Source organism: Erpetoichthys calabaricus, chromosome 17 (assembly GCF_900747795.2).
Source record: "Erpetoichthys calabaricus chromosome 17, fErpCal1.3, whole genome shotgun sequence".
Classification (NCBI taxonomy): Eukaryota; Metazoa; Chordata; class Cladistia; order Polypteriformes; family Polypteridae; genus Erpetoichthys; species Erpetoichthys calabaricus.
In genome coordinates this window covers 18,848,593-18,863,813 of record NC_041410.2, presented here as the reverse complement: position 1 = coordinate 18,863,813, position 15,221 = coordinate 18,848,593, and the positions used below count along the sequence as shown (strand labels likewise).

The window sequence follows — 15,221 nt, the reverse complement described above, 5'->3', positions numbered from 1 at the left end:
TGATGTAGAAGGAGTGAAAGAACCATGAATCTAAGGCTCTGTCCTGTCCATGCCGTCAGTGTCACAATAAACATTCTGTCCCTTCATATATGAAGAGCAACATTTAAATGCCACATGATATCTGATTGTAGTTCCCAATTAGGTACATCCTTCCTGGGCAGTAGTGTACCCATCTGTGAAAAGGTTTTCAGAAGGAAAATTCTTCTTGCTGAAAAGTCCTGGAATAGCTCCAAGAAAATGTCCATGAAATACTGCTTACTGCTGTACTCACTGACACTTGCTCAAACAAACATCTGTGGGATTAGGTTCAAGGTACAGATCTGATCCCACCCAATCCGCAATAACTCGAACATTTTATAATTAATATGGGCCAGTATTCTTAGCCCACACTTTTAACACCTTAAATCTTTTTCCTGACGAATTCAGGATTTCCAAGGGCATACGTGGGAATATATTCACACGTAAAGTGACCACTTATGGATATAAAAGTAAAAGTGTTTTAAAATGGCTAAGTGTATTTAAATAAGGTTTTTGTCATAATTAAGAAAGCATTTTATGTATCTGTGTGTAATGCAGGAGTTTCTCCTAACATGGGCAGACCAATTCAGCCGCATTCTCAAGTACGCCAACCTTTACCCTCAAGAACAGTATCAATTGGTGTACAAAGACCTCTGTTACAACCTACTCAGAATAATAACGTGAGATTGACAAGTGGACCAAATTCTGCAAAACTGCAGACGCCAATACAGGTGAATTCTCCAAGGATACAGTCTCCTCACATAAGCTCTCCAAGACTTCAGTCAGCAACCCAAGTTGTAAATAGAGCAGGTATGTGCATCTGTTTAAAAAAAAAACAAAAAAAAAACACAGTTTGCAGTTACTGAGACAATCTCTGATCCCCATCCTGGCCACTGTCTGTATGGAATTTGCACATTCTCTCATGTCTGCACATGATGGTGTTTGTCTAGGTTAGTCCAGTTTCCTCTCATACCACAGTGATTTACATACTAGATTAATAGTCACTGATTTGGTTAGTATGAGTGAGTGTACACTGTAGTAGATAAGCCTTTATCCAAGACTGACACTGACCCTCAATTTTTGTTGCTGGAATTGACTCCATTTCCCTGCAACCCTGTATTGGAATCATTACTTAAGATGGACGGACAGATGTACATTTGTTACAGTGTTTTTATTTGATTGTATATTTATGAATGTTCCTTGTGTTATTTTCATAGGTAGCGTGATGGGTAGTTCAAGCAGTAATTTGATAAAACGTCCCGCTACATTTGAGATTAACGCCACAAATCCAAAAAAGCAAAGTCTTGAGGTTATTACTCCTCATCTACCATCTACTATTTCAACTACTCTTCAAAATAATATTTTAAAAGGTAATACCGCTATCATACAATTTCTTTTAGAAAAGCCGTTTGATTCTTATGTCAGATGTTTTTATTGTTTTTATGTACTGTGATGTAGATGACAGCTTACAATGTACTGTACATAAATCTGTGTTTCATCTGCTCAGGATTAATTAGTGGAAAAACATTTTCAGTTATCTTGGGTGAAGTTTTGCACATTTGTTTCTAAATATAAAATGTAGGAATTTATATCATGAGTTCGTTAACAACAGCTGGAAGGATTTTCCATGATCTCCCTCCTTTAGTCCAATCTCAGGACCTCTTTCAATGCAGATCAGGCAACTTGGGAACCTTTAGCACCTAGTGTTTTGTATGATTCATGCATATCCGTTAGCAGCCGCACAGCTTCTGACATCAGTTTAGTTTTCAGAATATAGCTTAACATTGAGTATTTCTGAACTTGACATATTATAAGAAAGTAACCATTTTTATTCCACCTTTTTATTTCTGACACCAGTTGTGATATTATTAGCCTTGTCAAGTATGTAGAAGTTGACTACACAACTGACATTATTTCAGTTGATTTTCTTGGCATTATGAAACAACTAACTTGTTGATTCTCCCGATTGCCTTTCTTAGTATTGGTCTTTATATCTTTGTTTTGTGTAGTTTCAAATTGACAGATGGGTAATTGTTTCCCCATTTTGCCAAGTAATGAACATATTACAATGCCATGAAAAATTATTTGCATTTTTGTGATTTTTCTGTATTACTGCAAGCATTTTCATGGAATAGTTTCAGATCTTCAATCAAAATCTAATAATAAAGAGCACAGGAATGAATAAAACGTTTAAAATAATTTAATAAATAATTGAAACTGTTCAATGAATAGTTTTTGATGATTTTATCTAGACATTTTATGTCAAAGAATAAAAATATTGAAGTCCATTAAACAGATACATAATGAAGTCTTATGTAAATTGCTGCAGTTAGTTCAGTTATGTTAAGCAATTGTATCAAATATACACATTTTATCCTTTAAATTTGCCTTTGGAATCCATGCTTCAAAATACTCTTTGCCCCTTAGTGTTTACAGAGGACTTTATTTAATCATAGTGAGAAAAGTGATTTGTTACATCATTCCCTTACATAATATGTTAATTGGCCATTTAAAAAGTAGCTAACTAAACATTTTTCTGTTTTAGATACATCTGACTCTACTGGTTATACTAACAATGGAGAACCTATTATTAAAGCTTGTCCAAAGTGCAATGTACATTTCAACCGTATTGGGACCCTTAAGAATCACATAAAGGTTGGTGTGAGTAAAAAGGGATTTATTGCTTGTTGTCTATTTGTGTATTCAATCTCTAGCACAGTATCATGAGATGGTTTTCTATTGTATAGAAATATTTCAAATAATTTATAAATTCTCTCACATTTATTAATCTATTTGTTTTGTTTCAGTTTTGTTGCCCTGATATGATGAATGACTATTTTCCTACAACATCTAAACAAGATATGCCATCCTCTCCTGTTAAGCTTGCTGATGCAGAAAAAGGAAAACTTGTCATGTTAGTACAAGACTTCTATTATGGAAAGCATGAAGGAGACCTGCGCTTTTCTCTGCAAGAGCAGAAAACAAATACCACATTCAAGTGTTGCAGTTGCCTAAAAATACTCAAAAACAACATAAGGTGATAATGGTTATTATAATTCCATTACATTGTTTGATTAATGTTTTTGTTTTACAGTGTGTCTAATTTGCCCACTTCTTAATCAGTTGAGATTTATTTTACCCCATGAGCTCAGTTTCCAAAGTTAACAGTATCATGTTTAATACTGTGTTGCTTAACATAATAGTGGATGCAGAGTTATTATTGTCCTGTCACATACATTTCAGAAATTTAACACTAGTTTAATTTCACTTTTGGATGTAATCATTTAGTATTTTATATATTTAAACATGTCACAATGGTGTCATACTGAAGCTGTAACTTGTTATTTTGGTATAAATTTTAACCACAGCAAAGCAATACTGTTTAAAAACTCAGAATTTAAAGTAAAAAAAAAATCAGATAATCATATTAAAGTGTTTGTTTGTGAGTGAGTGTATGTGTGTAGATATATACAATATGTGAGACATAAAAAAAAAAATTTTTACTTAACTTTTTTTTATGTTTTTTCATAAAATTTGTTATTTGATTTTGGTATACTTTTGTTAATCCCAAGGGAAAATTGTCCTTTTGCATGACCTTTGGGGGTTCAAAGCACATGATCGAGCATTGTACAGTGCTCCTGGTGCAATCTTTCAGGTTAAGGGCCTTCTGGCAGTAACAGAATTTAAACCAGCAACTTTCCAGATATCAGTGCAGTGTGTGTGTAAAAAGAAAAAAATATATATATATATTCATTGCATTCATAGTCGTGAGTCCCAACCTGAATTGTGTGGGTGGTTACCTACCAGGTAACGCTTGTGGTTGGTCTGCCATTCAGCAAACATCCGCCACGGTGCCCTCTTCAGTTGCGAGAAGTGTGTATATATGCATCAAATCAAATCCTTTTTTAAAACGTTGATATACACTCACCTGCCACTTTATTAGGTACACCTGTTCAACTGCTTGTTAATGCAAATATCTAATCAGTCAATCACATGACAGGCACTCCATGCATTTAGGCATGTAGACATTGTCAAGACGACCTGCTGAAGTTCAAACCGAGTATCTGAATGGGGAACAAAGGTGATTTAAGTGACTTTGAATGTGGCATGGCTCTAGATGCTGGACAGGCTGGTCTGAGTATTTCAGAAACTGCTGATCTACTGGGATTTTCATGCACCACCATCTCAAGGGTTTACAGTGAATGATCCGAAAAAGGGAAAATATCCAGTGAACAGCACTTGATGCCTTATTGATGCCAGAGGTTGGAGGAGACTGGCCAGACTGGTTTCAGTTGATTGAAAGGCAACAATAACTCAAATAACTACTTGTTACAACCAAGGAAAGCAGAAGAGCATCTCTGAATGTGCGCAACACGACATACCTTGAAACAGAAGGATTTCAGCAGTAGGAGACCACACCGGGTGCCACTACTGTTAGCTAAAAAAAAGGCAACTGAGGCAACAGTTCACACAGGCTCACCAAAATTGGACAATGCAAGATTGGAAAAATGTTGCCTGGTCTGACGAGTCCCGATTTCTGCTGCAGCAGATGGTAGGGTCAGAATTTGGTGTCAACAATATGAAAGCATGGTACTGGTACTAGCAAGGTGGACCTAATAAAGTGGTCAGTGAGTATATACAGTATGTTTTGATGTGGCACCTCCTACTGCCACTTTTTAGGTTTACATGACCGAACAGGCAAAACATTATCAAAAATTATTTGTTCTACAAAATAATGCAAATGGAGAGATGCTGAAAGGGAGAATATGATGTAACAAATAAATATACAGAGAACAACCCTAGTTGTGTCTCACTGGGCCTAACTGTACAGGTTGGGACCAAGTCTGTAGGGCGAGTGGTCTTTCCACTTGTTTACTGCCACAAGCACAAAACCCAGTCTCCAGCCCTATTCCCAAACTCTGTTTTTCACATTGCACTGTCCACACTACTTCCCTGCCAGTTCAGCCTATGTCCCATTCTCATTTGCTGGCCTCGGGCTCAGATTGCCACTGGCTATGGGATGACTTTTTATATTCTTTTTTCTGGAGCTATGTCTGGGATAATCCCTGGTGTAACTTTTGTGGTAGGTAGTCCTCCAAGATGTCACATGTCCTTTCTCTTAGAGGTAGGTCTGATAACCATGTATCTCCCGGCACTCCTGAGCTTACATATATACTTAAATGTCCTTGTACTCTCTGTGTCCCCTTGCTCACCTGTTCCTTATTATTGTGCAGTTGGTTGCCTTGTACTGCTAGCTATCATTTTAAGGAAACCCTCACCTATTTCTTTACCAGTCTCCTAATCTCTCTCTTAACCTACTTCCCCTCTGTGTAGTGTCTTCATTTCCAGGGCTCTTCATGAACTTAGGAGGTACCTCTAATCCTCATAGCCATCTATATAAATACAGCACAGTATATAATTAATAGATTTTACATGCCATTTGCTCAAAAGTAACCCAATGTGGTTTTAAGCTCCACATTATTCTTTGAATTGAATATTTAAAAAGAAAAAAAAAAAAAGACCCATTGTGGTCAGCCTTATGGTCTGAACCATACTGGTGAGCTCTGCTTTTCCAGTGCCTGTTCAGTCAATTTGTTTCACAGTTAATTCTGTGCGTACATATGACATGGTTCCCAAAGGCAAAGTATGCTCCTTCTGGATTGGAATTCTGGACAATTCTTTATTTTGGTTCTTTACAATACCACCACTTTATGGTACTGTGGCTGGATTCTAAAGTTATTCCAGAAACATTGTAGTCCTGATTATCAATACAGCCTTGAACATCAATTTTTTAATGTGAGCTTATTTATCTATAAATATGTTTAATTGGGTCAAATTGGGAAAAAAATGTTCATTATATGTGTAATTTTCTGTTTGTTGCTTTAATGGAAGCTCAAAAATGTAAGTAGGTGTGTGAGTGAAAGTATGCTGATAGACTCTAGGGAGAGTGATTAGATTATACAAGGCTCAAATAGCATGAAACATTGCTGTTTCCACATACAGATTGATGACGTTATCAGTAGACTTCAGCGCAATTCCCTTTTGGGAACAGCCATGAATAATAGTTGGTAGTTTACCCAGTGTAAGAACTGTTCTTTTGATTAAATAACTTTATTTTCAAATGCAGCAAAAAGCTTCTGCAAGCTGTTTTAATGGGTAGCCCCGTTTGTATTGTAGGCTTTCTCTGGCAGCTAAGGTCATAGTTCTATCGCGTAAGAATCCCTTTTATAGGAGCTGAAGTAGCAGAATGTGAAACTGAAAAATGGGCCATGCCTAGTCAGGGAACAGCATATAGGATGAAATGAGCAGACTTCAACCAGCAGAAGAAATGTACATCATTAGGTAAAACAAAAGGTTCTTGTAATTGCTGTTATTACAATAGCTATTACATGCACTTAGAAAGTAAGACACAAGGAGCAGCTTTGGTAATTCATCTTTTAAGCAGGTGGAAACAAATGTACACTGTCAAGTCCCAGAAAGGGTGCACTCTTGTGACTTGTGCATTCTATTTTCTGTGGAATACGCAGTCCATTAGTAGTCATGCGATGAAGTAATTGTGAAGAGAGCATAAAATAAGTTACCACTTGTTTTTTTTATATGGTATTGTAATTCTGCATTAGTTTACAATTGTCTGATGCATTTATCCAGTGTCACTTACAAGATAAGTTACTAGTTTTCAGATTTTTTTTTTCCTTTTATATTGCCTTATGTAACTTGCCCAGGGTCATACAGTATAGCAGAGGTAGCAATTTAACCAGAAGCCTTTGGGTCCAGTGCCTTAGCCACTACACCACACTGCCTGAGTACGGATTAAATATGTTACCACTACAAACAATAGTTTAAAAAAAAAAAAAGAGAGAGAATTAAATGCCAGATCCACTCCTTGAGATGAGAGAGTTGGTTACTGTTGATCAACTAAGTTGTGATCTGCTACACTTACAACTTTATTTTCACTTAGTGTCAGCTTCCTGCCAGAGATGGTAGGCTGTTGATTATAGAATTTCAACTGCTGAATAATTAAAAAAAAAAAAAAAAATTCCAAAAGGTTAGTTAAAGAGAATTACAAAGTGAACTGTATTGCTAAACATGCTATTATAAACTAATGATGGCAAAATTCATTTTTTATGCAAGTAATACCAGATATTATTCTAGTTAATATGATGCATGTAGAATGTCCCCAGCAGTTTTGGTTTGCTCCTAAAATATTGTGCTGTATTCTCTTCACAGATTTATGAACCATATGAAACATCACTTGGAACTGGAAAAACAAAGTAACGAAAGCTGGGAAAACCATACAACATGCCAGCATTGTTATCGCCAGTATGCCACACCGTTCCAGCTGCAGTGCCACATTGAAAGCTCCCATAGTCCTTATGAATCTACCAGTATGCTTTGTTCTTGTATATAAAGTTCATAGACCTCTATTGAATATCCATCCATTATTTTTCCACTTAGAAGTATTTTGCTTTAATATTTAAAATAGAGGCAAGGGAGTCTTAGATGAGTATTGCTTATTTTTGTACAGCTTATTTATTTATTTAAATAATTAAGAATGATGTCTTTTTTTTTTCTTTCCAGCCACTTGTAAAATATGCGAATTATCTTTTGAATCTGAGCAAGTGCTTTTACAACACATGAAGGACAATCATAAGCCAGGGGAAATGCCCTATGTCTGTCAGGTAAAACAAAGAAAGAAAACATTTCTATAAGCATCAGTTAGCTTTTCATGTATTCCTTAACACACCCATTGCCACTTTTATAGCTGATCCTCAATTTGTAAATATTTGAAAAGGATAGCAATCTCTGTTTCTGTTCACAGGTGTGTAACTATAGGTCATCCATTTTTTCGGATGTGGAAAATCACTTTCGCACAACTCATGAAAACACCAAAAATCTGTTGTGTCCATTTTGCCTTAAGGTGATTAAAAGTGCAACACCATTTATGCATCATTATATGAGACACCAGGTAAGCTTGGATTGTTGTTAAAATGTAAGTCCCAGCAGCTTTTTTTTTTCATTCTTTCTAATATGTTACATAATTTGCTGTACTGCTTAGTAGCAGTCGACACACCTGTCACTTGAGTTAATAAGACCGTCTGTAGTTGGCAGCTTTTCATGTAAATAGGACATTGTCCAATTGCTCTCTGTTCTTTGAAATGTGATCCATCTGTCATTTTTTGCTTGAGGATCTCATAGCTCAGAAAATTTGAACGTAGTCAGCATAACAACATAGTCGCCCGTGAATTGCTCTGTTCAGTTTTGTTCTCAACATGGATTGATTAGTATTCCATTGAGCACCTTGCTGCAATATATAATGGGCTGACAAATTCGACAAAAATGTTGTTTTTTTATTTATTTTGCTGTTTAACTTCACAAAACAAATTGTTTCTAAAACCTAAGCTCTGAGAAGCTATTTTTCTTTGTCAGTGGTAATTGTGAGATGTTTCTGAAAGAAAGAGCAGTTAGCTGGATATTTATTGGTGAAAACCATGTCCTGCGTATAGTTAAGTTTACAGAAGATGGAGGGAAGGAAAGAAACCACCTTATCAGGACAGGTCTATGTATTACAGAATTACAAAATTGTGAAATTTCAACTATTGTCGTCTTAGTTACTGTTGTTAATTGCCTCTGTTGTATGCCCTTTTAAACAGATAAGATATTTTGCGGTGTTTAGACTGCTTCTTTTTTCATGTACTCCTGTTAATAATTTTTTTTTTTTTTAATTCCAGTAATGTAAAATGCCCTAAAACGGTGTTTACAGTAGGGCATAGTTGTTCCTTAGGCAAAGTTTTGTCTTGGGTGTTGTGAGGGTCCTTCTTTCCAAGTTGCCAGCAATTATTCCTTTATTTAACTAACTTTTAAATGAATATTTTCATATTACTCCCTTGTACCTTTTAAAGTACAAGGTATTTTAAGTTTAAACACTATCATTTTAACAGCTGTGTGTGGTGTTTTGTTTTTTTTTGTGTTAAAAAAATATATATCCTTGGTAGCATTCTAGCAGCGCAAGCTTTGTATATTTGGAGTTGAGATTTATGGATTGTAAAGATGTACTTATGGCTCTTAAAAAATCATAACTGCACTTGTCAAAACAACATTATGTAATTTACAAAAACGCAAACTTATTTTTAATGTTTATGCCAAAACGAACTCTGCTCTGTTGGGCCCTTGAGCAAGGCCCTTAACCTGCAATTGCGAAGCGCTTTGAGTAGTGAGAAAAGCGCTATGTAAATGCAAAGAATTATTATTATTAATGACAGAAGTAACTTAGTGTAAAGAATGTACCATTGCAGAAGTGATGGACATTATTCTGAATGATTTAATCTCTGCCTGTACAAAATGTACTGTATATTATCTGTAAGTGATGCCATTACTACATTACATTCATTTAGTACCTATAATGCTGTTAGATTTTTAAAGACATTTTAACATGTGCCACAGCATTATGCTTAAAATTCATTTGGTGTCACACATTAGTGAAAGGTTAATCGTGACAGACCACAGGTATTTCTTGTGCGTGGTACCTTATTATGCATGTTAAAGAAATTGCTATAGAATATGAATCTTTTTTTACATGGGCCAGTCTGTACAAAGATTTGATGTGTTAACTTGTGTATTCACACATGTATATATAAATTTCACTGTAATCTCTACATGATAATAATGACCATATAAATTTATTATTCTCAGTAGCATAAAAATAACCATTTCCTCTGTAGTTTAGTAGACAAACTAGTATTCTTAGTGAATTTTTATTAGTGCTTTATTTAGTAAATGTACTGAGTGTATGGATTTATGTTGAAAGTTAATCCTCCACCTCTAGTTTTGTTTATAGTATTTTTTTTTTTTTTAAGAATCAAGGATAATGTCTGTCTGATTATTAATTGTCTGAAGCAAAGTGCAAGAGTTAACCGTGTGTCACTTCCATATACCTCTGCTGAGAAGGTGAACATAGGCAGTTTTGAGTTATTTTCTGTTACTGTCTAAAAAGCTAGAGCTTGAACAATCATTCGCATGGCGCTTTTATTTTGAAAGGAACCATGTGCCAATGTCATCACTTCTTGGATAACACTGTTAAAGGTTTGCTCCAAGAAATCTGTTGTTCAGTTGTTTCCAAGCCTATCTGCCATCTGTACTAAATAAATCAATGAATGCAAGCCCTTGTTCATTTAATCCTGTATCACTTCAGAACTTGTGCAGAGCTAAAGTGCAATCCTTCCATGTGGGTGATTACTTTGGCTTTAAAGAATTTTGAAATTGCTTTTTGATCATCCTACCCCTTTTATACTGCTTTTTAATTCAACATAAGTTGGTTTTTAAAAAAAAAATGTTAGCCATTGGTATACTGAATGTTGATTTGTACTCATTTCAATTTAATGTTTTCATTGTTTCGGTAGCTTATTGGTTTCCCACAAGATTTGTAAAGAAAATAATTTGATTACAGAAAGTTAAAAAAAAAAAAAAAAAATGCATAAAAAAAAAATATTTTAACGTAGGATAGAAAATCTATTGCATGCCTGGCTGGGGATTTATGTGTTTAGTTAATAATGTATACATCATGTTATACATGAAAATATATTTTTTCTTTTTTTTATAATGTATATACATCATGTTATACATGAAAATATATTTTATTTTTATTTTTTTAAGAAAAAAGGAGTACATCGTTGTACAAAGTGCAGACTGCAGTTTTTAACCTGCAAAGAGAAAATGGAACATAAATCTCACCATCATCGATCATTCAGGAAGCCCAAGTCCTTGGAAGGTCTGCCTCCTGGAACCAAGGTTAGTTGGTGTCAAGTTGTAAGTAGCCAAGTCCTGAATATTCTAAAGTCACAGGTCTGAAAATGTAGGCCAGTATTTCAGTACATCTCATGGTTCATAACATCCCATGGTTTAAGGCCTCCTGTTCTTGCCTTGTTCCATTTCTTTATCTGTTCACGTATTCAGGCAACATTCTGCTATTCTTGATACTGGCTATTATGCTAATTAAAAAATAGAAGAGTAATGAATCATTCATAAAGAATAGTCTTTTCTTGAATTATGTTTTAGGTTTATCTTTTTCACTTCTTTAAAATGCTATTTCACAAAAATTCTGATTGCAATTCTTGTCAAAAATAACTCTAAATTGTGACTTTGGTTATCTAAATGCATAACTGCTCTAGATGTGAAATAATTATTAGTTAAAGCTGTCCAATATTTCACTTACAGGGTGTTTTAAATTGCATTACTCATATATTACATTTTTAGCATTTATATTGCATACATTTTATAGGATTTCCTCTAGAAAGCTTGGAGTAAAATCAGTATACACTTTGTGCAAACCAGTCAAGTTCATATTGGAGTAAACACTAGTTAGAGAGGTTGTGTGAAATTTGCTTGACTCAGACTTTTGGCTCACATTGCCAGAAGTGTCAGTAAATGTGATCTCACCTTGAGTGCTCACATGTTAGTGTGATAAGTTGCACATACAAGCACTCTGGGCATTTTCTAGAAATAAGGTGTATCTGTCTAATGTAGAAAGTTTTTGTGTTTATGTTGTCATAACACATTCTCAGCCTCTGGGCAATGTTCTGTAGTAATTAAAAAGACTAATAAATTGTGAGATTCACTCCCACAAACTGTAGAATATAAATCAAGCTAGTCTGTATTCAAACTCCACAATTTTCAAGTGATTCTTCCTTTTTTATTCATTAGAACAAATCTTGTTCACTTGTTTGTAGAGCTGCTGTTAGTTCTGCCCAGGAAAGAATATCCAGATAACATCTCTTGGGGGGGAAAGATTTTCGGTCTCTATTTTTGAAGAGGAGAGCTTGAGCCAGATTTTCAAAACTTTGAAATGTGTTAGCAATGTGAATCTAGGAGAATTATGTCAACTAAACTGTGATTCTGACAGTCCAGAGTACTTGCTGCAAACAATAGTAAAATTTATGGGAGGCTCCAACTTGGTAACACGAAATGGGGGAAATAATAGTCTAGAGCAAACTGTACAGGCCATTGCTTTAGTGGAGGTCAGTTTGCCTTGTTGGGTAGAGCCAAATGCTGATAATGTCAGGGTTGAGTTTTTGATCACTGTACAGGGTTTTTTTTTTTTTTTTTTTTTTTAAAGATTCAGATACAGCAAAACTGACATGTGACATTGAAGTTATAGGTATACCAAATAACTGGAAGGCAATAAAATCAATTCATAAAGATCTGCACAGTCTTCAAAACAGCATTAGAATTTTGAAAATTTACTTAAAGTCGGACAAATAAATGCAATGTTATTTGCATGTGAAAGGAACCCCTGATAAATTAGACTATATGTGCGAGTACCTGAGGTTACCTGAGCATTGCTGAAAGTAAATTTTATAGCAATATTGAGTTTTATAGTGTTTGTCAAATAGGACATGATTGTACATGGGTATGTTCATATGGCTCACATAAATGTTACGTTTTTTACAATGTATCTGGGCAGCATTGGACCTTTTCTCATATTACCATGCCTGCTGGAGTTTTAAACACCACAGAGAAAATATGCAAACTCCAAACCGACAGCACTCGGGCCAGGATTTGAAGCCATTTCTCTGGAGCTGTGAGATACCAGATCAAATCACTGTGCCAGTAATGAAGGAAGAAGAGGAAACAAATATAACCTTGTTATTTCTTTCTGGAAACATTTAACAGTAATTAATCATCATTATGCAAGTATAATTGTATTATTATTAATCTAATCCCTTGTTGTCGTTTTATTCTTACAATCCTCATTTTAGCAAAACATTTTTGTATAAATTTGTATATTAAAAAAAATAAGATGAGTTGACATGGGGAAAATTGTGAGGGTTTCAGGAGAATTTAAATCTTCAGATACTGAGGCAAGTAAAAAGAATATTGACTATCCTAAAAAAAATGTTTGTTTATAAAAGTCACACCTGCTGCAACACACACTTAACTAAAAACTGGAGTTACTGTTACAAGCCTGTAAATCTACATTACTTAAAAATTGCACAATATTAATAATTTAAAATTTTATTGAGGTGACTAAGAAGGAATGACTAGAGATGTGTTTACATAGCAGACCAATGCCTACTCTGAGGAAGCTCATCATACCAACTGACAAATACAAGTTTTAAAAAAACTGCAGTTACTAAATAACAAATAAATCCTACCAATGGCAACAAATTAATGCCAGGACAAAGCTTTACAATACACTGAGATACATAGCTTTCCAATCAGTTATGTGTGTTGCTCCAGAGTTTAAAGCAAAAATACTTCAATATTTTTAAATGTTCATGTTTATAATGATACCATTTGTCACATTGTTTTAAATACCTTTCCCATAGTTATTAGAATTTAAAAATGTTCAGTTGTGCTCAAGCAAAATCAGGTATGTCTACTAGTTTTAAATATAAGATGTTAATGATGATATGTACAGGAAGCAGTCTATGTAAAAGGTATTCAAGGTTAAAAAGGACACTCTGTAGAAGCTAGGGTTGTTAGCAATTAAACACTGTCTGATTATCTTCCATTGAGTATAAACCAGATAATCTTACTGATTATATTTGACTCTGGAAATTTAATTGCTTTGCTGTTGTTGCAATACCTAATATGGGATTTCTTTGAAACATGGTTTTCATTCAAATAGACACACAAAGGCGGTATTTAAGCCACATGTCAGATCATTTCACGTACAGAAACTGAATAGATGCCTTCAGTCAAAATAAGACCTACTGCAAGCAATTTGAATTTGGAACTTTACAAATAAAAATGTTACAAAGTTTACTGCAGACTGTGCAATCTGTGTTAAGACAACAAAAGAGCAGGACTACCATGTACAAAATAAGCATGCAGTTTGCATGGTTGGACTATAGCAACCAGTCCATCTTAACAGCACTGGTAGAAAAAACCTACAAGACAAGATTATAAAGTGTTACGCAGTAATAGAACATGACATATTACCCATTAATTTTGGTAACGGACACATTTGGCAGTTAATCAGTTATCTTGAGCCAAGGTATCAAAATCCATCAATGAGTACCGTCACTAGCCGTATAGATAAACATTTTACCAAGAAGATACAAGAGCTGAAAACTCATTTTGACATACGGGACTATAATTTGAATATGATTACATTATATAGGCTTGTAACTGATTTTTGCACTGGTCTAGTAACCAAGAATTACATCACTGTAATATACCACTATATTCATAAGGAATGGAAAATTCAATTCATATTACAGGCACAACATTTTTCAGCAAAAGACTGGAAAAGCTAACTGCAGGCGTATACTACGGGTGTTTTGCTGGTTAACTGGTTTTGTGTGTCCCTCTTTGAAGCTCTTTTTGACTTCTATGAGAGAAGGCTTTGTTGAAGCCTACTGCAGGTTTCCAAATTATAAAAATATTTTAATAAATTAAATAGCAGTTAAAAATCAAGTGGAAGGGTATTTAAAGTGGAAATTGTTTGTACATACAGAGTAAGAAGTATATGAGATATCTGGATAACTAGCTATAAGCTAACCAGACAAGTTTGATGGACAAAGGATTCCTTTTTTTATACAGTTCTTAGCTATGATTTTTGTGAATCTCATCATCTCTCTAATATTTTGATAAGTGTTGTAATAATAAGACAAGTGAGGGAAACAGAAAAGAAAAACTGACCTATTGGTTTCATCTTGTTAACTGGTTGGGTGGGGAAAAAACTGAACAACCCATATCATTATCAAAATAAACCCTTTTTTATTACATACGACTTTTTAACATTTTTAAACTACAGTGTATTCAGATTGTTTGGAACATTCAATAGCTATCCATCAGAGATCACATAATAATTAGCTGTGAAGATAAGGGGCTTATGTCCAAATTTATTATCAAAGTTGGTAAAAGTCTACATACATTGGTACCTCTGGTTATGACCATAATTCGTTCCAAAACTCTGGATGCGACCCAATTTGGTCACGACCCGAGCATAATTTCCCCATAAGATTGTATGTAAATACAATTAATCTGTTCCAGACCATATGAACTGTATGTAAATATATATTTTTTAAGCACAAAAATAGTTAATTATACCAAAGAATGCATAGTGTAATATTAAACTAAATGTAAAAACATTGAATAACACGGAGAAAACCTTGAACAACAGAGAAAACTAACATTGTAAGAGTTCGTGCTAGACCCTTATGATCCACTTGCTGTAAACACTTTTTTTATGAGTTTTAAGC

The 15,221-nt window shown here is 34.5% G+C and overlaps 1 protein-coding gene across 3 annotated transcripts in view; it reads left to right on the top strand.

The window, feature by feature from the left end:
- Positions 1-15,221, top strand: part of znf280d (zinc finger protein 280D) — an 80,659-nt gene that overhangs the window by 44,321 nt on the left and 21,117 nt on the right. For 2 of the 3 annotated variants that reach the window (XM_028823828.2, XM_028823829.2), the window contains exons 6-13: positions 577-828; positions 1,236-1,388; positions 2,564-2,673; positions 2,826-3,055; positions 7,246-7,403; positions 7,597-7,697; positions 7,838-7,984; positions 10,669-10,803. In XM_028823828.2, the coding sequence (XP_028679661.1) occupies positions 577-828; positions 1,236-1,388; positions 2,564-2,673; positions 2,826-3,055; positions 7,246-7,403; positions 7,597-7,697; positions 7,838-7,984; positions 10,669-10,803 (1,286 nt within the window). The remainder of the gene's footprint in view (positions 1-576; positions 829-1,235; positions 1,389-2,563; positions 2,674-2,825; positions 3,056-7,245; positions 7,404-7,596; positions 7,698-7,837; positions 7,985-10,668; positions 10,804-15,221) is intronic. The other variant, XM_028823830.2, reaches the window with a different exon arrangement.